Source organism: Phaseolus vulgaris, chromosome 7 (assembly GCF_051622355.1).
Source record: "Phaseolus vulgaris cultivar YP4 chromosome 7, ASM5162235v1, whole genome shotgun sequence".
Classification (NCBI taxonomy): Eukaryota; Viridiplantae; Streptophyta; class Magnoliopsida; order Fabales; family Fabaceae; genus Phaseolus; species Phaseolus vulgaris.
In genome coordinates, this window is record NC_143504.1 from 46,509,370 (window position 1) to 46,537,347 (window position 27,978).

A 27,978-nucleotide genomic window follows, 5' to 3' on the forward strand; every position below is an offset into this window, starting at 1 on the left:
TTTATCTAAACCTACAACATAGAAACAATAAAATTAAAGGATCATTTCAGGGATGGTCCAACCTTTATACAAAAAAGAAAAGGTTTAAAACATACATTTTCCAATTACACCACCCTATCACTACAAATAGAAAAATCAAGGATCATCCCTTAGAAACTTTAGATCAAATTCATACATATCAAGGCTCTAGACACCAATCAAAGAACGAGAAGCTCGCTGACCGTATCTTTGATGAGATCCAAGACCTGATCTTAACCTGTGCCAGTGAAAAAACCTCTATGTGATCAACCACTCTACCTTTAAATAAACAGTTATTCCTGTGTCTCAAATTCTCGCTAACCAATGCTATCCAGATATTACCCACAATAAAATTGACTGAGCAAAACGCATCCAAAATTTTAAACTGTTCGTAGTGTTGTCCCAGTTCATAAGGTTGACTGAGTTCACTTCTAACCAGTCATAGCAAAGATTCCTAAACCCTAAACCTACAACATATATCTTATTTATTTTATTTATAATAATAAATACAGTTAAGATAAATATAGAAAAACATTACACATATCTAATACATTAATTACATTGTATATAATATAGATATTAACCAAACCTTTAAATATTGTATTGGGTCGAATAAGAGAATTTAATGCCACTGCTTTGCTTTGACAAGATATACAGTATGATACTATTAGCTGACATGATATTGAAATTATTAGTGATTTGATATATGAGATTAAAACAAGTTGAGCTAAAGATTATAATATACAGCTAGGTAGGAGTTGTAAAGGTTGACTATGAGAATTTTGACTCTGGGAATTATCACGTGCTTCTCATGGTACGTGCCCATGAGTCAGAATCTACTTATTCAACATAATGAACAAGTTGAAGATTTTCTATCTTTGGTTTACTATTTAGCCATAGCTTGACCTAATTATTTAGGAAAATGGCGATGGCATATAATTAAGGTCAACCATAAGAAGACGTGCTTTTCTTTGTTTCATGCAAGCGGTGTTACTGATTAAATAGTCTCTGATAGTATCTAAAGAGCTCTAAGCCACTTCATAAACACAAGTAGTTTATGATTTTCAACACCTTGCATTGCATAGCTTAGCATGTGCTTGCAGAATGTCACACACCAATAATGTAAAAGACTATTTCATTTTGTAAGTGATACGTGTGTTGGTGGTGAAGCCTGCATGATGAATTTAATGATGGTGTAATTAATTAAGAGAGAAAAAAGATGGTTGGAGTGAGTGAGTTGATTAAAAAGCAGAGTGTTGTTTTTTAAAACTGAGGAAGGATCTTGTTCATGATGGGAAAAATCATGTAAGGCGTTTTGACATGACTAGTTGATTATATATAATGGAAGATGCTTAACAAATCAAAACCCTGGGTATCATCATTATCAGTCATATTCGTTCAAAGTTTTAAATGTGTACCCCAATCATAAACCACGCACGAAGGATTTAAAGCATCGTAAGTGAACTTTTTTATGAATTTGGAGTTGTATTGTAATGAATGAGGTTCTCGGTTATAATCATAAGGCAACCAATTATTTCCACTATAGGAATCACCATCGATGCCATGAAACAGTAACCTGCTTTATGTATGCTTTCGTACAAAAGTTGGGTGATACCAATCCTTTTCGTTACTTCAAAAAAATCTCAATGTGCATGCTTACTTAAGAATCATCAACTTCACCAAGGACCAATTTCATGTCATAGATTTTGTTTGAAGAAGCAGTAGATCATTTCTGCAAGTGCAACTATTGGTCAAAAAAGTATAAAACAAGCATATATTGTTAATAACTAAGCATTTCCATGATGAATTTGGTTGTTTATTTTATTTCCATGCATACATATTGGAACAGTGACATATGGCATAGTAATGAGTTCATAATTCAGTTATTTGGAGGTCATATTCATGGGAATAAATATGAACAGCATAACCTCTTTTTTTTAGTATCAACACTCTTAAAAAACATATATAATCACTTCACACTCAACAAGTCTCCATTGGTATAACTTCTGGAGTTAATTAAATTGTTAGGGAAAGCAATGCATACTATAATAACACACTAGAATTTGGAATAAATGTAAATTTCCCTGTATTTAGGGTGATATTGGGTTTTTTTTCAAAATTTAATTTAGATAAAATTCATAAAATAGATAAGATATAAAATTCAATTTAAATTAGAATATGATTGCTGATTTTTTTTCATATTCACAAAACATTAAAAAGTTTGTGTTAATTAAATGAATTATGTTTGTAGAATAACATTAATATACATAATGATGGGAGAAATTATTAAGACACGGTTATTTATTATAATTCAAAATAAATAATTTTGTTTGTACTTGAAATTAATAAATAAATAAATAAAATTATCAATTATATTTTGAATTAGGAAAGACCATTACTTAAAATATATTATGAGAATTCTAACACTAAGTATACTTTTTAATTAATTTAATCCTCTTTTAATTATGCTTACGGAGAAGTGGACAGCGAAGGGTGTTAAAAACACAAAAATTGAATAAATTTAATTATAAAAATATAAAACATTTATTTTTTGAATAATATTTTTTCACAAAATACGAATAAAGTCATCACACATTAAAAGTACTATTTAATTATTATAATTTCTAATAATTTTTACTTTTCTTTTTACTGTAATAATAATAATATTTTGAAAATAATATTAAAAAATGATTAAAAATAATATTAAAGTATTAAATAAAAATGATTAATAATGATAAAAAAAATATATCTTATTTTGTATTCATTTTCACCCTCTTTTAATTTAAATAAATTCCTTGTTTTCATTCCCTCAAGTGGTATATAAGTTTATTAGGAGTTTGGGCTGTGCAGCAACCATTCAACATCCTATTATCTAAGCCAGTATCTTATTTTCACAAATTCTACTAATTTCTCCAAGATGCATTCTATCTCCCTATTATTTTGTCCCTGTTAACTTTATAATATTAATGTCTCCCTTTTAATTCTACTTTGAATATTAGAATATCATTAAAAGTTTGCATATCTCTGAGCCTACATATAATTAACTTCAGCAAATTATGCTTGACTTAAAACCTTTCTCTTACTCTCATTCTTAATTATTTTCTCTATAAGAAAATCAATAAATAAAAATTATTTTTTTTTAAAAAATTAATTATTACAGTGACTAAATTATAGACCATTTTAAAAACTAAATAAATTTTTGATTTTTAAATTAGTTTCTATTATTGTTAAATGATTTCTAAATTTGTATCTAATTAGTAATCACAGCTTTTGTTATCAAATTTAGAATCTAAATAATTGGTAGTTAAAATCTTGAATGTTAATTAGATACTAATTTAGAAACTATTTAACAATAATAAAAACTAATTTAAAAACTATATTTTTAGTTTCTAAAATGTCTTTAGTTACTATTACAATTATTATTTATTTTTTATAAAAAATTAATTTTTATTTGATGATTTTTTTTTATTGTTTTTTCTCACATTTGATATTTGATGTTATGCAATATTCCATGCATCTTTATATTTGAAGAATGAAGAAGGTGTGAAATGGTGTCAGATGGACAAGAATAACAAAACCATAATTTTATCTTACTTTTAGTTGGAATGAATTCAAAAGAAAGCATCAATACTCGTTTTGTAGTTTCTACAAATCATAGAAAGGATGGTTATATGTTAACACCATAAACAATAAAAAAAATAATTCACAAATCAATAAAATAATATTTTAATTATATTTAATTTATTTTTTAATTTAAAATATTATTATATTTTTATAATACGTTCTCAAGTATATCTTTTCACTGTGTGGTGTAAAAAAATCTTCTCCATCATAGAACTGTCACTTCTATTTGTAAACAATGTCATCTATGTTGGGCTTAAAGTTAGATTTTAACTTTCTATTATGTTTCCTAATATAAAATATGATTATTTAATCCATTTTTTAATATAACATAATGTTGAATGTGAAAAACAACCTGTGCACTACATATTCTAAGTATTCTCTAACCGCAAATTGCATAAGAATAAAGCAAATAAAAATTAAATAAATTTACAATTAACCCAAGTTGATAATGCTCATGGAAGGGTAATTGGTGAAAAACATCGAGAAAAAAGAAGATTAATTTCTAATATACACATCTTTTGGTTTAATCATAATGAATCAGTGTTATCTTTTCGGAGCTACTTAAACAAAAAGATTAATTTCCTAAATTATACTAAAGTTTAAAGAGAAATAGGTGAAGTGTACAAAAGTTGAAGTATGAGTGACCTTTCTTCTATTTTAATAGAGGCTGTTTCTTCCTACACCTCCACAGTTTCTCCTAGCACCCATAGGTTTACACGAAAACACTATTTTGTTTTCTAAAATATATATTCTGAATTCTATAATTTAAAAATATTTATTTTTCTATTTACACATCTTAAATTATAGAATTTGAAAGGCCAAAAATACTTTATAGATTTATAATATGAAAATACCTTCTGATTCTATAATCAGAATATATCTTTTTAAGAAACGGATTATGGAATCTAAAATGTATTCTCAATTCAAAAATAATTTCTAGATTCTATAATCTAGAACTTTTATGGATCATTCATTTTAAAATAAAAACATCAATAAAATAAAATACTTTTGATATTTTAAGACGTATAGGTGCAATAAAAAAAACTATGGAGGTGCAAAAAGAAACAACCTTTACCACATGATGAATCTAATGCATCGGTTTTTCTTTTACTCAATAGGAGGCTAGCCCAATTTAGATGTTCCTCTTTATTTGTGAGCTTTTTCTTCAACCACTGTGATAAAATTATTGGATACCTAAATTTTATTATGGAATAAAATTTACATTAGTTACTCAAATCGGCGCAATCTTTTTGCATTAGTTACACACACAGTACAATTGTTTCTAAACTAAAACTCAGTCAAATAATCTAACTTATTACATTGTTCTTATTCTTTTATATGAATCCTTATATTATGAACTTAAATCTTTATTTTTTTAGGGCAAATATATGTTTTTATTATTTTAAAAATATCATATATTTTTTTTATTCTATATTAATTATGTTAATGTTTACAAATTTTACTTATATATTTAGCATTTCTTTACAAATTTTCTTTCAGGTTCACTTTTCATCTTTAATTGAAGTTAGTTTTATTTTTCTATTTATCAGTTGACTTAAACATGTATATTTATCTTTGGTTTCTTCTTCTTTAACATAAATAAAAATAGTACCCTTATGAAGAAAAATGCAACGATAGCGAACATTTTTATATTGCGTGTGTTTAATTGATTTCATTTAAAATTGTGCTATACACCCAATTTTATAAAAACAAAGTATATATAAAATTGAAGTATTTCTGTCATTTGAGGTACAGAAGTAGTTAAGAATTACACGATGAAATAATTTCCGTTTTGAAAGTTTCAACAATAATAGCATACAAAAGAAAGTGCCTAAAATATGTGATAATTAATAATGAAAATGTCTTTAGGATATGGATTTGAATATCTTTGTATTCCATGTAACATACATATAAAGAAAACAAAGGAAACCTTCTCATTCATTTGCTGATATTTTGTAATCAAAGCGTTTTTATTCTTCCTGCTACTAATTCTATGCATTGCATCATTAACAATTCTTCTTCACACTGTGATTATTTTTTCGACATATATCTAAAGCATATATAAAACCATATCAGTGTACGTATATAAAGAAATGAACATGTACATATGAAAGAATCGAAAGAATACATGGGTTAGAAAAACAAGAAAGATCACAACTAATCAAGTTCTTGAAACAAAGAGTAGTTATAATCATCATCATCATCATGATGTGAAAAGGATCAGACGAAGGAATCAACTTTGGGTGCTTTGTCGCCAAACAATAACTTCAAGTCATTCTGCAGAGGGGTCAAGTTCAAATCCAAGCAAATAACCTTCCTACTATTCGACCTTTTCAGAATCGGGACTTTTACCACAACCTGGTTTATTGAAGAAAACCCTTCGTTTAGGGAAATTCTGTGCCTTTTCATATGCCCTCCCAGTGCCTGACCCAGAGAGAATTCTTCACCACAAATGGAGCACTCGTGCCTTTTGGGCTTATTTTCCAATCTCACAATTTTGTCCTCTTCTTTTAGGTCTTGTTTTGGAGTTTTGTGGCTGGCCCTGTGGCCACCAAGGGCTTGAAACGAAGAGAACTTGCGGTTGCAGGTTCTGCACTCATATTCCACAGGGCCTAAAAGATTTTGGGGTTTGACTTCTCTGGGATGAGAGAGTAGTATTAGACAATTTGCCAAATCCACGTTCTCTTCTCTGCGTCTCTTCATGGCCACTACTCACGTAGAAATAGTATGAAATAATGAAACGTAAATAAGAGAGTGAAATATGAGAAAGAAGGTGTTGAAATTGAGATGTGAATGATGGTAAGTTAGGGCATAAGATTGGTATTTATAGGCCGTTTGCGACAAAGTCAAGGTCTTTGACTGGTTTAAACAAATAAAGCATTTGTTGGAGGCTAATTTTGTTTAATGATAATCATTAACGAATCCTTCAAACCTGTTGAAACTTAGAAAGTAAAAGTGTTAACGGTTGTTGGTCTATCTGACTTTGTATTTCCTAAACACCCAAATCCCTTACTTGGATTATAAGTTTCAACATTAAACCACTTCGTTAAGAATATGTTATTGAATTAAGAAAAAAGTGTAATGGTCAACTACGCATTTTACACACACTAGTTTAGGAAATGTATATGTTTTCTGGGCGTGCTGCGCAGTGACAAAGTCGTGTGCGGTGAGCTACTCAACCGAAGAAGGAATGTTTTGGTCTTCTCATTAATCCTTGCTTGGTGTTGGGTTCGCTCAAATCTTGATCTTGGTGTTTCAACCATGTCATTTTTGGAATATTTGCTTATTCGCCATAATTATGTTAATAATCTCGTATTAAGAAATGTCCATTTACTTTTTAATATTTTGTTTCTATCATGTTATTTTTAAAATATATGTCTATAGGTACCGATAGAGAATAAAATTGATAAAATAATATTTTGCTGTATTGTGCGTGCATACTATGAAAATAATGGTTTGCAACAAAATAAACAATACAAAAAGGTTAATCATCTTTATTTTCTAATGAAGATATATGTACAAACTAATTGAAAGAAATAAGAGGAGACAAACGGTTGTAGAAACTGATTGAAGGTAATTACACAAGATTGCAAGACTGTTAAACTGATCTTATTCATTTTGATTTACTTCAATATATATATATATATATATATATATAATAATAATAATAATAATAATAAAATTACAATTATTGGAAGCTATAAAATAGAAATACTAGCAGGCTTGTAAACTGATCATTAATGCAATAATAACATAACGGTAAAATAGTTTAATGGTAATAAAATCAGAATTAATAATAATAAAATTTGAATTAATAACCAAATTCCTCCTTAATTCTGATTTGGAACAATCTTCCTGTCCCAACAAATCTTTTAACTTAATGAAAACATTAAATCTTTTAACTTAATGAAAACATTGATCTTCAATGGTTTAGTGAAAATATCTGCAATTTGATATTTTGATCTGCAGTATTCCAATTTGTAAACTGACCATTAATGCAATAATAACATAACGGTAAAATAGTTTAATGGTAATAAAATCAGAATTAATAATAATAAAATTTGAATTAATAACCAAATTCCTCCTTAATTCTGATTTGGAACAATCTTATTGTCCCAACAAATCTTTTAACCTGATGAAAACATTGATCTTCAATGGCTTAGTGAAAATATCTGCAACTTAATATTTTGATCTGCAGTATTCCAATTTAATCACGTTCTTCCCAACTTGATCTCGTAGGAAGTGATATCGAAAATCAATGTGTTTACTTCGTTGATGAAAAAACAGATTCTTTGCAAGATTAATTGCAGAGACATTGTCAACATAACTTTTAATTGGAACATCTAGATTAAAACCATTTTGAGTCATGATATTGTTTTTCTCAATTCCCATCAATTCTTCATTCATAGCCTTTTTCCTTTTGGGGTGTTGAATGACATATGCAAGTCTCACGAGTTCTGATTCTGCAAGAAAAGCAAAGTAAACCGAATCTCCATTGTCATCAACTTCATCATCAAGATTTACTTCGCAATTTGAAGGTGTACAAGTTGTCGTTGTTGCCTTCTTGGTCGCTCCACCATAGTTGCAATTGGAATTGCAACTTCAGGTTGAATTACAACTTCAGGTTGAACTGCAGTGCTTAAGGTTGAATTGCAGGTGCTTCAAGAGTGACTCCATCTTCCACATCATCGTTCAAAACATAAATATATCGTTTTTTTGAATCCATTTCAACTGCTGCATTCCATTGCCATTCCTCATCTTTGGCAAATGTAACATCACGACTAACAATCACCTTCTTTGTCATTGGATTGTACAGTTTGTATCCCCATGCTTATATCCAATGAAAATGGTTTCACTGTCTTATCATCCAACTTCAATCTTGCTGCCTTGAGAACATGAGCATAAGTAATTGACCCAAATACCTTCAAGTCCTGCACATTGGGTTTGAATCCGCTCCATGCCTCAATCGGAGTTGTGTTAATTAGGAACACTCCAAGTGAGTGATTTGTTTATCAAATATACCGCACATGTTACGGCCTCAACCCAAAAATAATTTGGCATACATTTCGCTTTAAGCATGCTCCTCGCCATGTCCATGATTGTTCTATTCTTTTTCTCTCGGCAACTCCGTTGTGTTGAGGTGTGTAGGGACATGTTATGTTATGTTGCAACCCAAGTTCTTCACAGTGCCTCTTGAACTCATTAGACTTGTACTCACCTCCTCCATCACTACGCACCATCTTAATTTGTCTGTCACTCTGTCTTTCAACAAATGCTTTAAATATTTTAAAGCAGTGGAATACCTCATCCATGCTTTTCAATAGATAAATCCAGGTTTTCCTTGAAAAATCATCAATAAAGGTTAAAAAATACTTATTACCTCCAGCTAATGATATGTTCATCGGGCCACAAACATCTGTATGAGCAAGCTCCAAAGGAAATTTTGCACACCAAGGCTCCTTAACAAATGGTATCCTGTGATTCTTTCCAAAAATGCAAGCCTCACACAATTGATCAGGGTGATGAATATTGGGTAAACCATTCACTAAATTTCGTTTGGAGAGATTTTCCAAACTCTGAAAATTTAAGTGCCCAAAGCGTAAATGTCATAGCCACGATTCATTATTCACTATTGCATTCAAACACTTGAAATCACCCATATGAATATTTATTGGAAACATGCAGTTTTTTTGATAAAAAGGTTTTAAGAATCAAATTACCTTTTTTTATCAAAAATTGAGAATTTATTTTCCACTATGTGCATCACATAACCCTTCTCGACCAGCCGTCCCATACTCAACATATTACTTTTCATATCAAGTACATAGAAAACATCATAGATGTACTTGTGATCACCATTCTTCAATGTGATAAGAATTCGCCCATTTCCAATCACCGGAACGAACCTGCATCACCGAAATTCACTTTTGTGCGAAATGAGTCATCCAAATCTGCAAACAACTCCTTCTGACCACACATATGATTTTTGTTCAACCTGTATCCAAATATCAAGTCTGATTGTTTGGAGTTTCATTTGATATGGTTGCCATTAGTACTACATGATCCTCTTCATCTTGTACATCATTACTGTCTTCTTGAGCACAATTGGCAGCATGATTATCACCTTTTGATTTGCATTCCTTTGCATAATGGTCGCATTTATGGTAGTTATAACACTCCACATTTGATTTATTATAAATGTCTCCTCGTCCTCCGCGACCACGTTCTCCACGTCAAGAGTTATTTGAACTTGGAATGTAATTGGAACCAATGTTTTGCTTAGCGCCTCCATGATTTTGGCCACCACGACCTTTATTGGAATAGCTACCAACATGTCCCCGTCCTCTACCTCGTGAACTACCGTGTTTATGATAGGATCTACCAATTGAGGCTTGTGCTTGTAAAGCCTGTTCAATTGGTTTTTCAATATTATTGTCATTCATCCGCTGCTCATGCGCTCGTAGGGAACTAGACAATAACCTTATTGTCATTTTTGAAATGTCATTGGCCTCTTCAATTGCAGCAACAACATGTTCAAATTTGGGAGTTAAAGATCTCAAAATCTTCTCTACCTTTGCCTGCTCCGAATGTGTTTCACCATTGGTCTTTACATCTGCAGCAGTTCATATTGGCATCTTAGGGTTTGAAGACGCCCCCTCTTGATCTTGTCATCACCTTTATAATTGGTTGACAAAATGGTCCAAGCCTCACTTGCAGTTGTTTCTTCTTCTATCTGTTCAAATGTCTCGTCATTCATCCCTTGATGAATGAGATACAAATCCTTATTGTCCTTATTCTTCTTATCACGATGTTACTCGTTGTGCCTCAGTTGCATTAACATCTAATGCAGACACTCCTCTCTCAACGACATCTCATAACTCATGATAATCAAACAAAACTCTCATTTGCACACACCACCGATTGTGATTTTTTCCATCAAGGATAGGGACTGATTATTGGGTAGAGTTCATGATAACAAACTAGCCCTTGATACCAGTTGCAGGAACTAATTGAAGAAAATAAGAGAGTGCAAAAGATTATATAAACTGATTGAATGTAATTACACAAGATTGCAAAACTGTTGAGCTGATCTTATTTATTTTGATTTACTTCAATAATATATATATGTATAATAAAATTACCATTAATACAATAATAACGATAAAATAATTTAAAAGTAATAAAATAGAATTAATAATAATAAAATCTAAATTAATAACCAACAATATACACCATCCTTCCATGTTTTTCTATGAACATTTAAAATTTTTAACACATTCTTCACATGGATGATAAACCATCTTAAAGTGTAAGATTTGAACAAATTCTTCACACCATAAACCTAACAAACTTAATGACTTTGATAACATTTTAATAAAAAATTAAGATTTAAATCTTATTTAATCTCAGAAAATCAATTCGGTAACCTATAACAATGTAACCAGGAAAACCAATAGTTGAAAAAAAATAATTGATAATTACTTTTGTAAATAATACTTCTATTTATATTTTTACTATATATAAAGAGATGAGTATTTTGGAATATGATGAATACAAATTTTATATTTTTTTAGTCATTACTACGCCACAGGCCAAGTGGTCAAACTCCAGTTTTTCCTTTCAAAGATTAAATCGAAGAAAAAATTTAAATGAAATTGACCAAACCCACGAACTACCGCTTTTCATTACCAGATTTTAAATTCGGTCTATTTTTTCTAATCTAAAACACTAGTTAAAGAATTAGAAAAACCATTAGAAATTATTAGAGTTGCATTAGAAATCATTATACAATACATTGTTAGGTATTTTCTTTGTTATAAGTAAATTAGTTAGCATTTATATTTTTTTTTATAATTAATACTCACATTTAATAACTATTATATATATATTGAAAAAATTTCTTTCTGAAAAAAGGATAATGGGAAAAAATCTACATTTTTTATAGAGATTTTTTATTTTCAATTTTATTCTAATGCGTACTTACGCAAAGTAATTTTATACTTTAATTTTAAGTTGGGTTTATGTTGTATTTTAAATTTGTAATTTATAATCAATTTCTTATCATATGATATAACAAAATAAGTATTTAGTATAGATAAAAAGTTAACGCCAACAAGCAAAATTCACACTAATTAGTTAATACAAATTTGCGTCACAAATGCAACATATACTCGACGATAATTCAATAATGTCAACTTTAAACACTAACTCTAAATAACGTTATTTAAATTGACTCTAAGTATAAATAACATTATTTAAATTGATTCTAAGTATAACTAGACATTATCATTCCTAGTGACATTTATAATTTTTATTAGTGAAAATTTATATAACTAAAACTAGCTTATTTCTTTATAGTTACAATGAATTTTGATGGTTGTACACAACTTTGTTGAGACCTAAATGATAACAAACACTATAAGTAATTTATACGTGCAATATATAAATTCTAAGATCATGCTAATATTTGTTTTATACATGTGCAATTCTAAGATATTAATAGGCTAGACAATCCTCTAAGCTTTAAAATGATAAACGATCTATCACTCATTATTACAATATATCTTATCTTTCAGTAGTATTTAGATTAATTTTTTTTATTGATAATTTAAACAAGCCATAATTAAACTTATGTTTTCTAGAATAAATCAAGTAAACGAAATGATCTTCAAACAAATAGACCATCCATTAAATAAAACATCTTAATGTATTATTGAAAATGATTTTAGAAACAATTTAAACATATAGATTATGATTCTTTTCTATATATATAATAATCTTTTCTATATATATAATGTTATGCGAAATAAAAGATCTTAAGTACAAATCAAGATCTTCTATTAAGAGAGTCTATATCTTAAAAGAGTTTTTACAAAAATAAAGTATTTCTTGATCAAGTTTTCAATGATCTTATCTAAGGAGTTATTTAAACGGGTCAAGGATGGGGATGAAGATACAAGATGTACCTAAAGAACAAGTTACACAAAGTCTTATAGTCTTATCAAATTTTAAACATCTATCATATGGTTTGCGTAAACCTTTGTAAAAGTCTTCACTTTGTGAAGTTATACTATTGTGACTTTAATTTATGCTATCCTTGAGAATGTTTCCTTTTCTTTTTAGAGTTATTAGTGTCGATAGGAGATTGAGAAGGATAACCCAAAGATGTTTGTATAGGTATAATCAAAGTGTTTTGATTAATGGAATCTCTTGAGCAATTAACTTAAGAGGATTGAACATAATTTTTGTTAGAGTGAACCATTGTAAATTCTTGTGTGTTGTTTCTTTATGCTTTTTCTAGTTGTGTTGTTTTATTAGATAGTTGTATTTTGATTTGTTAGACGTTTGCTTTATCTGTTGCATAAATAATCTCAAACTCTATTCAACCCCCATTATAGAGCTAGTTGTCCTACAAAATTCACTTTCCAATAGATATTAAAATCTTAATCAACCTATTGGGAAAACTATGAAGCTCTTAATCTGCTATCCCCCATGAAGCTCATTGCAAGGACAATCTCAATGAATTATACCGTCCATAACTTAAGTGGTGGAGGCACACAAATTGTAAGATTAACGTCGATGCTAACTTGATCACCATATTTTGTTATGTTTAAATTTGGGTCTTTAGATTAAAACCAATCTATATCTATTTTAAGTAACCGAAGCACACAAATTCACTAGTACAAAATAATGTTTTAACGACAGTTAAAAAGACCATATAAAGACGGTTCAGAAACCTTCGTTATTTTGGGTGTCATTGTAAATCAGTTGTTTATAACAACGGTTCCAGAATCGTCGTTATAAAACAACATTAAGGATAGAACTATCATTATTTTGCCATTATAAAGGCTTTATAAAGACGATTCCAGGTTGAAACTGTCGTTATAAGTGTTTTTTTTTTAAATATTATATATATACTTTATCCTACATAAAATACTAAATTTCCATAACAATAATGCAATATGAAAGTCTACATACAATACATTAGTACATATAACATTCTACAAAATGTTTATGTCATTCTAATAATTCATCTATCCTAAAGTGTTATACATAGTTACCTTAAGTTATATCCAAGTGAGTTTCTTTGCATTTGCACTTCCCCTCCAACTCAACATGTTATATCCAGAATAAACACTAAAATAATAACATTTCATATTAGAACACATAACATTATGTAATGTAATAAATTTGTGAATATAATATAATCACAATGGTTTGATAAATCTCTAATATATACAAGGAAACGATACAAAATTTCAGAATTTTCTAACAAGTTAAATTATGGGAACTAAAACCTTAAAATGCCTGAAAATAATAGTGAATGATGGATTTTTGGAATTTTGGTCGATCCCAACCTCCTTCGGGGATTGACCATCGCGCTCGTTACCTCGTTTCGAGCAACTTTCATTTTTTACTCCATTCGACTTCTCTGTCAAAAGTTATGACTGTTTAAAGTGTTTTCGTGCTAATTTTTGTCAACTCCAAATCTACCACTCTTCTCTTCAATATTAGGACTCCTCCATAAAATATATAGTAAATGAAGTTCCCACAAACCCAAATCATCACATACATGCAAATATTTATTAAAAAATTAATTAAAAAATTTAGGGTAGGGTTTAGGGAGCCACCGCATCGTGCATCAATCCAGTCATGATAGCGTGTGTGTGGTGGAGGTGTTGGTGACATACAGAAGGTGTTGCTGGTGTGCGGAAGGTGTTTTTGCACGGAGGTAAAGGGTTTAGGCTGTTTAGATGCGTGCCGCGGGGGTTTGACGCACGAAGCAACCATCGTTATTTCAAGGCCAAATTGACATATTGCGACGATTCTTAGGACAACCGTTGTTAAAAAAATAATTATAAGTTTGTCACCGCCTCTTTTTAAAAAAATGATTTTATAAAAAAAATCGTCTTTGTTTGGGATTACATTTTTTAAATTTTGTACTAGTGATTATAAAATTTGTATAGCTTGACTGACACAAATTTTAAATAAATATTAAAAATAAATTACAATAATCTCGATTTAACTCTAATTTATAAAAATGTAAATAATAAAGTTATTATTTGGTTTATGTTAGTGACATTTAAGTGTACATTCATTTTAATAAATATTATAGTTGATTAAATTATAGTTATTTAAGACAATATGAACTTAAATAAATAATAAAAATAAATTATATTAGTATTAACTAAAGCATTCGGTCTTCTCTTTCAATAAAATGTTAATATAAACTTGAATAATAACTAAATCAATATTAACTAGATCGATAATAAATTTAATATAACTGATTTTATTTATTTTTTAATTTCTAACTTTAAATTAGAATCGAATTAGTCTATTTTTAATTGTTAATTTTATTTTTAAAGTTTCTTGACCTTAACCCATAACTAAGTATAGTAGTTACTATCACATTATTTGACCGTTGGAAAACTAAGAATCACTATTACAATATCCTTTTCACACTAGTACATAGTTTACACAGTGACACTAGTCGTCTATTATTCAGATTACTCCTATGCAGCTTGTAAACAATAATATAAGCACAAAAATTCCATCATTTTACATAAAGAATTGAAAAAATGTTGAATTGTTCCATACTGGACGACCGAGTTTCAACCTTTATTACTAACAGATCAAGTTAAAAAACATTTATGCACTTAATAAATATCAACAATAACATTTATGAGAACATTTAATAAGTCATATTCACAGTCTAGATTATGCGAGAAATACATCTGATAAATAAACTAAGTACTAGTTAACTAAAAGATGATACAAATATTCTTCAGATATCCTAACATACCAATACTATTCCCTACAAATCAGGGATCAGGATACACTGATAATCAACACATCACAACAAGGACCCACAATCAACAATATAAATAAACCATCTACGAAGGTGTAATGTACACTTTAATCCATTACAAATATACACGCTTTACATAGAGTATTTAATTGATTGTTGGAGTACCAACATTTGATGAAGGTGACTTGAAGGAAGGACGAGAAGATCACTGACCCTTGAAGGAAGGAACGAGGAGATCACTGACACGTCAACAATTCTACAACCAGTTTTAAGTACTATTTAAGCTCTCTTTGCCTATACAAGTACAAATGTGATTAATGGTGTCAAGGGAAAGAAAAAGAAAAGGAATTAATCACAAGGAAGAAGAATTAACTTAAGGGAACACTTTTAACAAGTTCAAGTCATTCTCAATAACAATGTGTTTGGATTGAGGGGTGCACTGTTCACGCGGACTGTAACAGCCGGGAAAATACATCTAACTATTACAATACAGGTTCTACTTATTTTTATACAAGCATAAAGTTTTACAAAACATTGCTAATACATGATTAGGACATATAGAAATACAAATATTTACAATATAAGTTTCATAATCAACGCCCTAAAACTCTTCTGATCCTCAGACACCTGTAAGATCATCTGCTCGTGTACGTAGTACAGTCATCGCAGTTCAAACACAACAAGAAAAGCAAGGGTAAGCTAGTGAAAATAGAATTTTATAATATACACAATTAAATCAAAAGAGAAAACCAAGTTACATGATCAATTTCTCAAATTATTCAATCTTCTTCAAATCTCAACAATAAAACAATCACATAGATCTCACATGGATCTACACATCCAGAATATTCAACAAACAACATCTTCCGGAAGACCCGTATTAAGTAAGTCCTACCAGAGACTAACACCTGATCCAAAGATTACCAGCGAATCCAACAGAAAGGATCAGGGTAAGTTCAATACAACCCAAGTCGTGCATCTCATATGTCACGGTGTGCATGAACTCCCCCATCAACTTCTCACCACCTGATATCTTAGTCTATGTGACTTAGATCATCAGTGAAGCTCGGAGATCTCTGTTACCACATAGGCATCAATACTTAATACACAACAAACATCAGTCCATACATTATCCCAAATGTAGGAATTCAATTCCATACCATCCCGTCATACAATATCATTCCAAACACGATCCACAACATTAAAAAACGTAATTAAAATAAAAAAAACAACAGTTAAATATTAAACCATCAAAATATAATACTTTTACAAATTTAAATAATATATAAACAAACAACCCAATATATATAACACACAACATCCCTGCAAGAAGAATTGAATATTGGGACCACGTCCCTTCCGCATTCAGATCTTCTATCCTAGGGTGCTATTAAAAATTAAATTAAGCTTCCCTTACCTCAATTGTTTGCTTTCCAAGCAACTTCTAGAATTTTATTCCCCACCGTTTGGATAAGCTTCAAGATTTACGGGCCTAATGCAAATTATCCAAACAGAACAAAAATTCAGTATATAATAGAATAAGTTGAGAGGATTAAACTTCTCAACTGACCCCACCAAGATTGATGACTAAATCCTAAGGAAAAACAGAGAACAAATGATATTTAGAGTAAAAATGAACTTACTCTGTTTGAAAATATGTTCGGGTAGAAATGTTCCTTAACTCCTCTGCTACAGCATGGTATGATCAGACTCTAAAATAGATGAAGATTGGGAGAGAAATTAAGAGAGAGGGAGAGAAGAGAATTGGAGAGAGAGAGAGAAAGAAAAGATGGCACGGGGAAGGTTCTGTTTCTGCTTTTAAAGAAAAGTGTTGTTACACGGACGGATGTCAAAGTGCACCCCACGTTTGTTTCAAGGGATGGATGAGGGGGAAGGTGTGTGGATAAGAGAAGTTGGAGTTTTTTTGTGCCTTTCATTGGTGAAGAGAAAGTGCAATGGGAGAAGAGAAAGCCACATATACTTCTATGCATTTACATTTTTACCCTTAATAAGAATAGAAAATACATTTAAATATTTAAATTTCTAAAAGTATAAGGAATAGAAGTCAATTATATATTATAATAATCTAGATTTTGATTTATTAATGATAATATAAAATCCATTTAAATATTTAAATTCTAAAAATATAAATAATATAATTCAATTGATATATTATAGTAATTTATATTTGATTTTATTAATGAGAATTTGAATATTTAAATTCTATAAATAAAAAAATAATATAATTACTTTATTAATGTAATTATTAATTTTTTGTTTTATTAATGAGTATTCACTTTAATATTGAAAATTTAGAATAATTATATTTTTTTATATTACACTATTGAATTGAGATACTGGTTTAAATTAAAAATATTTATGTAATTACTTTTTATGAATCTTTTATTAATGAGAATCCATTTTAATGATTTAAATTAAAAAATTATAAATATTTATTGTCATGTACAATTATTTTTTTATACTAAGTCATTTTTCATGTCGAACATTGTTAAAATTGATATTTAATATTCAAGTTTTCATACTATTGATTATTATTTAATATTTTATTTTTTATATTTTATTTATATATAAGAATAAATTTATAATCTTATAATTTACATAATTTAAAATATTTTTATAATCATCACATCAATCATATATTTCAATAAACTTTCTTCACACATCCACTCTAACATATCATAATCTAAACACACTCAACTTTCGCACTTTCTTATTAAATCCTCACACTTTCACTCTCACACATCCTTTCCACACCCCAATCCAAACAAAAACATTTAGAGTTAAATTGAGGTGAAGAAAAATGAATGTGAAATACTTTTTCGGGAATGTCCCAGCTTTCTAGGTTGTTTCTTCATTTTCTCTCTGTCTCCTCAGCTTTTGGGTAAGTGGTGTTGCAATTGTGATATCTCAAGGACTTTGACTTTGATAACAATAGGATTTTGTGTACAATCTAGAAAGTAGGTGTGGGGGCAATAATATTCTATGTTCCTTTGAAACTTCCAATAAATTCTTGTGGAAGCCAACCATGGAACCAATTCGAAGAAAAGAGTAGGCAACTTCGGAACAAGGCATGTTTATGGATGAATGTGAGAATGAACAACTTTTGTCTCTTGGTTTAGTAGTGTGGCACGATATGTGAGAATCAACAATTTTTGTCTCTGTTCAACATCAATGTGCTAAGTTCACATTTTGGCAATGGATAATTCATTCCATCTTGGTAGTCTCATCAACACTCTTAAGCAAACTACCTAAAAAACACAAACGAAGCCATAAAATACACCTTCAATTCTTTAATAGTGTTTGGATATAGGGGTTTGAGAGAAAAAAAGGAAAAACGTAAGTGAGAAGTGTTCTTTTATAGCTTTCTTTTGTCTCTCTATGTCATGAATATACGATACATAATCTATGCATGCATTGGTCTTAAATTTTTAATCACTCTACTCAGTTTGATAGTAGTAATTTTGTTTCTTTCTAAATTAATATTAATAGACTAAACTAAAACTATATAGAAATAAAAAATATATTAAAAATTAAATTATTCTTTAAATCCATGTATTTTTATGAAATGTTATAAAAAATAAATTTAAATATTATTTTCACTTTTATAAACTAATTATTTTATTTAATCAATTTTAAGTTTTAACTAATACCCAATTATATTAAAATCATCCTCCTACTTTAATTAAAATGAATTTCATTTGTGGTTAATGTTATATTTTAAAATATAAATAAATAATTCATTATACTTAATACTGTCTCAAATCAATTAAAAATGAGCGATACTAAATAATGTAATTATTTTAATTAGAAAAAGTAACATTTTTATAATTCGTAATAATTCAAGGTTAATAAAGAAGTACCGTTTCGTAAAGCAGCAACTCTTCTTTCTTTATTTTTTTTAAATAAAAAGATCGAGAAGCACTTGAAAAGAAAAAAAAAGAGAGGAAATAGTTCTAACGCCATTGGTTACGCATTGATCTACGTTATTACCTGAGATACGCGTTAAGCAACAAGAAAAGAAACACCAAAAGAAACCAAAAAGCCAATTTATCTACCTTTCACGGTTCTTCCTCAGAAACCGAAACACAAATCTACCATCAGAATTCAGAATTCCCAATCAATTAGCGATCTAACTACACTCTAACCTCTCACAGATGCAGTATACACCGAATTCAATTAGTGAATGACGTAAATTTGTACAAAAAATAATGAAAGAATGGGGAAAATCTACAACGAAAGATGCACCGTGGGAGCCTTGTTTCCGAACAACAACTTCAAGTCATTTTCCAACGGCGTGAGGTTGAGATCCAACTCCAAGCACATCACCCTCTTGCTGCTATTGGAACGTTTCAGAAGCGGTGCTTTGGGAATAACAGAAGAAGAAAGCCCTCCGTTCATGCTACCCTTATGTTTTCTCATGTGCCCTCCCAGGGCCTGGCCCAAGGAGAATTCCTGCCCGCAAATCGAACACTCGTGCGCTTTGGGCTTCCGGCCCAGACTCAGATCCTTTGCCTCTTCTCCGTCGAGCTTGGGCTTCTTGTGGCTGGCCCGGTGGCCTCCCAGCGCTTGGAACGACGAGAATTTGCGGTTACACGTCTTACACTGGAACTCGTGAGGCGAAAAACTCTTGGCCAAATCCTTAATCTCTTCTGATTCCGCTTCTCTCTGTCTCTTCAGAATAGCTACCATGTTGAATTGAATGTGGTTGTGTTGTGTTATATGAGAAACACTTCAGCTGAACGTAGTATTTATAAGCCTTTGTTGAGTACGTCAGAAGGTGAGATTGCGTGGAGCCTCGTCACTGCTTCTTGTTAAACTTCCTCAACAAAAGTCCGTTTTGTTCACCTTATTACGATACTCGGTTATGCTATTATACTACATCGATAATAACTTTGACTTTCCTCCAATTACGTCACTTTTTGCTTCCGTAACTGCTCACTTAAGCTTCTATTAGAAGAACTAAGAAGTGAAATAAATTATATTTTATTATTTTTTTTAAGCATAAATTTTGAGATATTTTATGAATGGTCAGTTTCGTGGGGCTCACGCATAATACTAGTTTACTGTTCACACTGCAGCCACGTGGTTACACGGTTGAGCAACCGAGTGAAAGGTACGTGAGCACTAAGCTAGTATAGGATATGAACGGGTACACAACACTTCCATGAAGCTTCCATTTTTTTGTCACAGTATTCCAATTTTACTATGAAGTTGCTGAAGAAAAAGCAAGGTTACAACTTCTTATCTCAAAGTAAAAAACAGGGTGCATTGCTTCAGTTTTTCTCATTTATTATCATTTAATCTAATAAAAAAATACGTTCTTATGTTCAATTCTGTAATTTCAAATATTTTTTCTAATTTTAATTTTTTTATAAATATATTATAATATTTAATATCTGAAAAAATATTTCTAATTGTTTAATATAATAATCGAGTAAATCGAATGACAATTATATTACTACTAATGAAAACACTTATTGTCACATGTATTCATATTTTAAAAAAAAATTAACTTATTGTTAAATATTGTAATTACAAAATTATAAAAAAAATGTTTAAAATATATTTTAATTTGTATTGTTTGTTTGTTTAATGTAAGAGATATTAAAAAATAAAAAAGTTAAATAAAATTGTTTAAGCAAAGTTAATAGTGATATTTTAGACATATGTTGTTTGATCTCCTGATAAGAAAGTTGGTTTTGTGTAAACGCTCGTGCATGTTACTTAGAATTTTCAGTCTTCATTCAACACCGTCTGCGAATTTGGTGTAAAAAAACGGACTTCATCAAATGGGATAGAAAAAAACATGATTTTGTTTGTTAGTTTTGCATGTAGCCGCCGGTTAGATCCGATGTTTGTGTTGAAAAGCAGTTCACATTTCTAGAATGGAAGAAAGATCAGTGTTGGAACATGCTTTGAAGGGAGGCAGGGAGAGAGAGAAGCAACGTGGGATTCACGCGGAGTGAAGTTTGGTTCACACTTCACAAGGGAAAAGGAGCTGCAGATTTTGAAAAACAGTGAAATACAAAAGACTTGTATAACAGTTTTTGTGCTTGGAAAAATTCAATTTGATTATAGGAAACTTGAGAAATACAAAACTAATACAAACAAATTTGCGTGCAGAAGCACACACCTCAACTAAATAGGAATATTCAAATAGTTACACTAGCGTCGATTACAAGCTTACAACCTTGGTCTCCACGGGTGGGTACATGTTAGAGAGTGCTCATCAAGTGATGAACTTTGTGGAGTTTCATTCTCATATAACTTTCTAACTATTATCAATTGACTGAATTCACGTCTGCAAAAGGAGTTCGATTTGGAGATGCTCCCCCCAGACGTGAGATTTTGCTTTCTGCATGAATCAATTTTGGAGGGTTCTCAGTGCACTTGTCTTCTGTGATCAGTGTCCTCATCTCCTCAAAGGAAGCCGGGCTGGGAACTGATATAATTCTTTTCTGAGATCTTTCATTCTCATCAACCTTTTCATGAAGACAAAACAAGCTTTAAATTTTTTTTCACAAGATACATAATATAGTAACTAAAGAGTTTCGCAAAAACTCCACAAAGAAAACAAAATATGACCCTAAGATAATATGTACCAAGTAGTCTTTAACCAGGTTTTTTTCTGCTTGAACATGAATATTTGATACATCTTTGCCATGCTTATCTTGCAATGAGTTAAGCTGCTCCAACCAGCTTGTGGTCATGGAATCGATTGCCTTCTTATTCTCATGGTCCAGAATCAGTGCACCTGGAGTAATGCAAGTTTGTTTGACTCGGTCCAATTTGAGATATAAACGAAGAATGGGAATAAAATATAAATGTAAGGACTTGAATTTACCATTTACATCTGCCAGCACGGTGCGTGTTACTGCGTCATAATCTGAATCCATAGATAATGATGCAGACACAAATTCTTGGTTTAGAGCATGATTTGACAAGATGTTTTCCCTGTCATGCATTAATAAAAGTTGACATTATAAGTTTTAACTTCCTGTGGCTCATTAAGATCAAGTCTGAGACATTAACTAGCAAAACTTACTTCACTGTAGATTGTATCTCCGCAAGATTGTTCTTGAGGAGATTACAGGAGGACGTGTTGGCACTTTCCCACTGCTTCCCAGAACACTCCACTGTCTTTGAGCTGCATAACATTATAAAAATATACAAGTTTGAAATTTCGGCTATTTTTAGCAAAACTCATTCAAATCACTGGCACAGTTTTATAGTTTTGTACTTAAATGGTATAAGTAAAAAACTGTGTTTGTAAGAAAAATTAAGAAAGCTCACCACTCCAGGAGGCAATTCTCCATGGTAGCTTTAATATCACTGGCTGAGAATATTTGCTCCACAAAATTATTTTTCACATTCTCTACATACCGACTAACTTCCTTTGTACCATCTTTTGAAACTTGCTGCATGTTGAGCATCTCCAGCTGTAATCTCTTAGACTGTTGCATGCTCGTGTCCTTAATATTTCTTGATGCCTCTGAGACCTAATACATATTCTTAAGAAGTCAGTGATCCTGTACTTAATTAATACAACAGATACAACACTAAGGAATTGAAACAATATTGCACTCGGCTGACCATAGCAGTCTTATTAGATGTCAAGGTTGCCAATATCGCAGCAATGTTCTCCAAGGCCTGCACCTCCTCTCTCTCAACCTCCTCCTGTTTCAGGTTTAAAGGAAAAAACCAACCATGAGTATGACTTTAGAGATCGGGGTGTACAAGTGGCTAAATATCCGCATACCTTAAACTTCTTCTCAAAGTTGGCTAACTGCTCGAACCTCTCATTTTGATTTTCTTCAAGAATTTTCTTGACTCTTGAAGAACGTAGATGAATGTCATCAAAAAAGTTTGTAGCTGCCTCTGAAACTACTCGTGCTGAAGTAATACTTTGTTGTAATCCCTACATTGGTCCGTGAAGTTGTCAATGCATGATTAAAACTATAGCTCTAATGTTTTTATACAAAAAAATAAACGTAACCAAAAGAATAGTTACAAAAAAACGTACTTGCTCTTGTTGTTGAAGGGAGAATACTATCAGCTGTTTTTGCTCATCAATAGAATTCTGGATGTTGCATATAACATCCTTGGCTTCAGAAACAGCAGTGGCAAGAAACTGTACGGAGGCACAGAGTAATCAACTTTAGATAGGAGCATAGAACTAACAATTAGCTGATAATCCCTCAATGAATGTTGAAATTTAAGAATAATCAACTAATATGTCTGCATTGTTACATTTTCAACTGCCAATGTTTGCGATGACACTTTAGATTGTATCAGTTCCATATCCGATGAAGCTTTCATGTGCAGTGTATTAGTTAGCTCCTTCAGGGTTTCTACCCCTGAACTGTAAATTCCCGTCATTTTCTTGATCCTTGATTCTAGAGTTTGTGCAGCCTGAAAAAAATATTATCATAAATCAACTACGGTGGACACGTGGCAACATAATTTACAAATGCTAGACGTTTTCGTTTTTCTTACATCACTTTTACTGGCAAGATAGGAGCTGACATGGTCTTCCATGCTTCTAAGTTGTTTCTGTTGTTGAGAAACAGATCCCATAATGGTCGTCTGCAAGTCCTTTAAGCTCTCATTTAGGAGAGACCCAAAATTCGAAATTATTTTTTGATTTTCTGCCTCCAATCTTTCTTTGTGATCTGCAAAAAAAATAAAAATACATTAATACCACAGATTGAAGGAAAATAAAACATTTAGAAGATGCACAAACACATCGCATTCCTACTCCCGGAAAGGGTGCATCATTATTTTCAAATTAATAGTTGCTATTGATAGTTCCATTCAGAAACATATCAATTTCTAAAAATAAGGAGCACATTAATTACATTTTTCACGTGTGATGAAGTTGAGTTCTTATGGAAGCATTTTAAATCTTGATAGATTAAAACATACCCAAATTTGAGGACAGTGAATTAATATCATCCGATGCATTCTTTAGATCAGCGCACATTTCCTTTGCACGATCAATCAAGGCAGTTTCTGTTTACAACAAAGTAAAGCAAATCACAGAGTGAATTGAATAAAAACAAAATAAATCTGCCACCATAACCATCGATTGAATTACCTGACTTCATTAGCTTGGAAATGGTGTATTCCTTCTCCTTCAAGGTTGAAACTACTTGCTTGTAATTCTCTTGGAGATCATGTAAGGTGCTTCTGGTTTTTTCCAAATTTCCCTGAGAGTAAATTTAAATTGAGAGACAATATTTTTCAAGGATAATTTCTGAAGGAAAACATTCTAGGTACTTAGAGAACCTTGCAATCCTTAAGCTCGCTTTCCAAATCCAGTTTCTGCTCTTGCTCTGTTAAATAGAGCTCACGGAAGCTCTCCACTTGCTGCAAAATAAATAAAAAAGAATTAACTTATGGACAAACTTCTCCATAGACAATAATGGAAATGTCAACCAAAGAAATGTCAGGGAGTACCTTTTCACTTAGGCTAAGGTCATTCTCTAATTGCTCTATCTTCTCGTTCCTTTCCTGAATGAGGAGGTTATAAGAAAAATTAGACTAGAGGAATTGAAACAAATATCATGAAAAATATATAGTTTTCAATCAGAAACTGCAGTATAGCAGGAAAAGACATAAGCACAATTCTTCAGTTATATGAATATTAACATCAAATTTTGAAGCAAGGGTTTGTTTTTCTCTATGTTGCCATCATTCGCAAACTTCCTAATAGTATTATTGTAACATTATGGCTTTTGAAAATAAATATAAGACCTTCTTTTCTGTTTCTTCCTTGGCAAATCTTTCATGAGAAATATATACACCGTTCTTTTCCCTTGCTGCTCGAATATCTGCATTAGTTATTCATATAGACAAAAATGAGATACAAAATACTCTCTACATTCCTAAACTTAAACAATGGTGGTGAACGTACCTTCTTTCATCCTCTCAATTTCTATGTATAAGTCTTTCAGCAAAACAGCCTTTGAAACCTTTTGGTTTGCCTATTAAAAAACACACAAAGCTTTAAAACTGCTATTAGAAGAATTGTATGTAAAGGACAATAATAGCAGTGGCAACAGACCTCAGGCTTATTCTTTATGCTTTTTGCACGACTAGCATAGTCTAGTGTACTTAGTGTTTCATCCATACAATAAGCAGAAGGAGAAATAGTAGCAATTATGCATGTCTTTGTTTTCCCTCCTAAGGAGTCTCGCAAAATCCTTGTAAGCTTGCTGTCTCTGAAACAACGAACATGACGATAATAAGGCAAAACGTTCTCAAATTTTAATTAAACAATAATAATTGAACATTATGTTAACATGAACCTGTAAGGAACATGAGCAGAATGTTCCACGAGTGCATTTATGACACGTCCCAGGGTGAGTAAGCTCTTGTTTATCTCCCCTGCTTCTCTAGCGCGCCCCTGTAATTTTATTACTCAGCATGTTAATATATCATGATTGTAAATGCATATTATAAAATAATATGGGTGCAAACTTATTGTCAATCCAAAAATAGATCCCAAGCAGGCTTCATATAACAAAAATCCAGAAAAAAGAAAAGGAGACCATGAACAATCAGTAGAAAAATAATTTCTTGAACCACTGTAATCTTACAACTATAATTAATGAGTCATAATCATTTAAAAGTTAAATAATCAAAAAGCAAGTTCAGAGTAAGATGATGTATCAAATTAGCTATATTTGATTTTAATGTAATTTGACCAAATGACAAACTACCAACAACAATTAGTCACTAAAAATAGAGTCAAGTAGAAATTTTGCTTTTACCTCACGAGCTCCTGAACGCATTATATTTTCTGATCCTGCCAAATCAACAAGATTGAGCTTGCCACACTTAATCAACTCCTCGTCACCAATCACTGTTTCCTTTACATAAACAGTGATGGTGAAGACTGAATGAGAGCGGCTGCACCAAATAACATTTCATTAAGCAAGACATACTTCTACAAACATGAATTTCATCTGCAACTTCAATAAAAAAAAGGACCTGCTTCTCTTGTTGAGCAAAGTTTCTGCAGTGCGCCTTTTGGACGCTCCTCGTTCCAATAGAGTGTAAATTTCATTGACGCTGTAAACTGATTCTTCTTCAAGGCCTCTCACAAACACACAGCCCTTTCCATCTTCCATAAGGGTTATAGGTTTCTTCTGTTTTTCCTCTGTAGGCCTAGAATTCTCGTCTGGGGACAACAAATCGGTTATCTCTTCATTATAAAGCTCAAGGAATGTCACTTTCATGTTATAGTCGGCATTCTGTGCTTCCAAAATATCAAAAATGTGACGCACTGCTCTGGGAATTACGCCAGCCTCAGCAGGTAAATCACCACCCTGTATAAAACAATCTCATTTAATGACACTGACGCACTTTCTGTGAACAAAAAATTACACATTGCTACATAATGAGTGACAATTTTGTAAATACCTTCTTTCTCATGCCACCTTCCATTGTATAAGTTTTGCCGGTACCTGTCTGTCCATACGCGAAAACAGTGCAATTGAAACCATCGAGAACTTCATTCACAATTGGGGCAATTGCTTGTTCGTATATTGATCTTTGCTGTGCTTTAGGTCCAAAAACCTTTAGAAATGTAAATTAGAAAAATGTTAACTAAAAAATTGTATAAAAGTTATTATTATTATTATTATTACTTGTAAATGGTCTTTAGATTCATATAGCCCTACCTTATCAAAGGTGAAAACTCTATCTACTTGCTTGTTAGCAAGAGTCTGCATAACAGTGACTTCCCTTTTGTTTTCATTACATGTCACCACCCTGGGAACGTTGGATCTGAGCTCATCTTCACTAAATGGCCTGATATTATGAATAAACAAACAATTATTCAAAATTTAATGAAAAAGCTGGGTCCGTTTTATAGCTTCAGCTCGTCATGAAGTAAAATTGAAACCTGCATCGAAGCAAAACTTGGACGTTAGTCTCTTTGTCCTTGTCCTGACGGTTGAGGCACCGATCAGAACCTCGTGAATCAGGACGGCGTCGTTCAGGGCGAGGTGTGAGAAACGGCGACGGAGAAGCCGTCATACCGGACCCAACTTTCTTGTTGGATGTATCAGGCGTCAACGGCATCATTTTCTCGCTTTACAATTACGAACCCTAAATCAAAGGAAGCCCACAATGAAAAAAAAAGAGAGTATATAATATAAAAATTGAAAACAGATTCCAATCTTTGTATCGATTCAGTATGAACATGCGAAATTAAGGAGAGAACTCACTTGATCGGAGAATCTGAGAAAAGAGTGTTGGTGGAAAGGGGAACCTTTTTGTGATTATGCTTTCAGCGTGGTTTTGGTGTTTTTGAAGTGAGAGGAGTTTGAAAAAAAACGAAGTGTGGTGTGAATGAAGTGTTGTGTTGCTTTGGCAACGGCTACTTGAGAGTATATCTAGGCCGGGATAGCCGTTATGTGATTAATACTCAGCAGCGGTAGGATCTAAAATTCAAACTCTTCTTTCCAAACTCTAAAACCATTGGTTCCTTGAACCTT

General features: G+C 31.3%; 3 protein-coding genes and 1 long non-coding RNA gene across 4 annotated transcripts; all 4 read right to left on the bottom strand.

Moving 5' to 3' along the window:
- Positions 1-5,704: 5,704 nt before the first annotated feature.
- On the bottom strand, positions 5,705-6,419 carry ZAT11 (C2H2 and C2HC zinc fingers superfamily protein). Its single transcript, XM_068634580.2, has one exon. The coding sequence runs from the start codon at positions 6,343-6,345 to the stop codon at positions 5,863-5,865; it is 483 nt and encodes a 160-aa protein (XP_068490681.1). The 5' UTR covers positions 6,346-6,419; the 3' UTR covers positions 5,705-5,862.
- A 9,417-nt stretch (positions 6,420-15,836) lies between these two features.
- On the bottom strand, positions 15,837-17,243 carry LOC137828286 (uncharacterized). The gene is made up of 3 exons (XR_011083849.2): positions 17,095-17,243; positions 16,869-16,943; positions 15,837-16,090 (listed from the first exon to the last, which is right to left on the bottom strand). It is a non-coding gene; the product is annotated as an uncharacterized LOC137828286 (long non-coding RNA).
- A 2,260-nt stretch (positions 17,244-19,503) lies between these two features.
- LOC137829514 (zinc finger protein ZAT18) lies at positions 19,504-20,309 on the bottom strand. The gene has a single exon (XM_068636325.2). The coding sequence runs from the start codon at positions 20,159-20,161 to the stop codon at positions 19,700-19,702; it is 462 nt and encodes a 153-aa protein (XP_068492426.2). The 5' UTR covers positions 20,162-20,309; the 3' UTR covers positions 19,504-19,699.
- A 1,207-nt stretch (positions 20,310-21,516) lies between these two features.
- LOC137829515 (ATP binding microtubule motor family protein) lies at positions 21,517-27,960 on the bottom strand. The gene is made up of 24 exons (XM_068636326.2): positions 27,709-27,960; positions 27,384-27,589; positions 27,160-27,289; positions 26,900-27,055; positions 26,468-26,805; positions 26,248-26,386; positions 25,783-25,880; positions 25,539-25,695; positions 25,389-25,458; positions 25,229-25,305; positions 24,932-24,985; positions 24,761-24,841; positions 24,570-24,681; positions 24,398-24,484; positions 23,969-24,144; positions 23,723-23,884; positions 23,496-23,603; positions 23,232-23,390; positions 23,066-23,149; positions 22,766-22,971; positions 22,518-22,619; positions 22,317-22,426; positions 22,075-22,226; positions 21,517-21,954 (listed from the first exon to the last, which is right to left on the bottom strand). The coding sequence occupies exons 2-24, from the start codon at positions 27,563-27,565 to the stop codon at positions 21,754-21,756; spliced, it is 3,141 nt and encodes a 1,046-aa protein (XP_068492427.1). The 5' UTR covers positions 27,566-27,589; positions 27,709-27,960; the 3' UTR covers positions 21,517-21,753.
- Between the last annotated feature and the right edge of the window lie 18 nt (positions 27,961-27,978).

What these genes read in the sequence shown, in the direction of transcription:
- ZAT11 (XM_068634580.2), bottom strand. Translation starts at nt 6,345, where the DNA reads ATGAAGAGACGCAGAGAAGAGAACGTGGATTTGGCAAATTGTCTAATA.
- LOC137829514 (XM_068636325.2), bottom strand. Translation starts at nt 20,161, where the DNA reads ATGGTAGCTATTCTGAAGAGACAGAGAGAAGCGGAATCAGAAGAGATT.
- LOC137829515 (XM_068636326.2), bottom strand. Translation starts at nt 27,565, where the DNA reads ATGATGCCGTTGACGCCTGATACATCCAACAAGAAAGTTGGGTCCGGT. An exon ending in TGCGTTCAGGAGCTCGTGAG is followed by an intron (nt 25,881 to 26,247) that starts GTAAAAGCAAAA and finishes ATAAAATTACAG; the next exon opens with GGGCGCGCTAGAGAAGCAGG. An exon ending in TTCACTGTCCTCAAATTTGG is followed by an intron (nt 24,145 to 24,397) that starts GTATGTTTTAAT and finishes TTTTTTTTGCAG; the next exon opens with ATCACAAAGAAAGATTGGAG.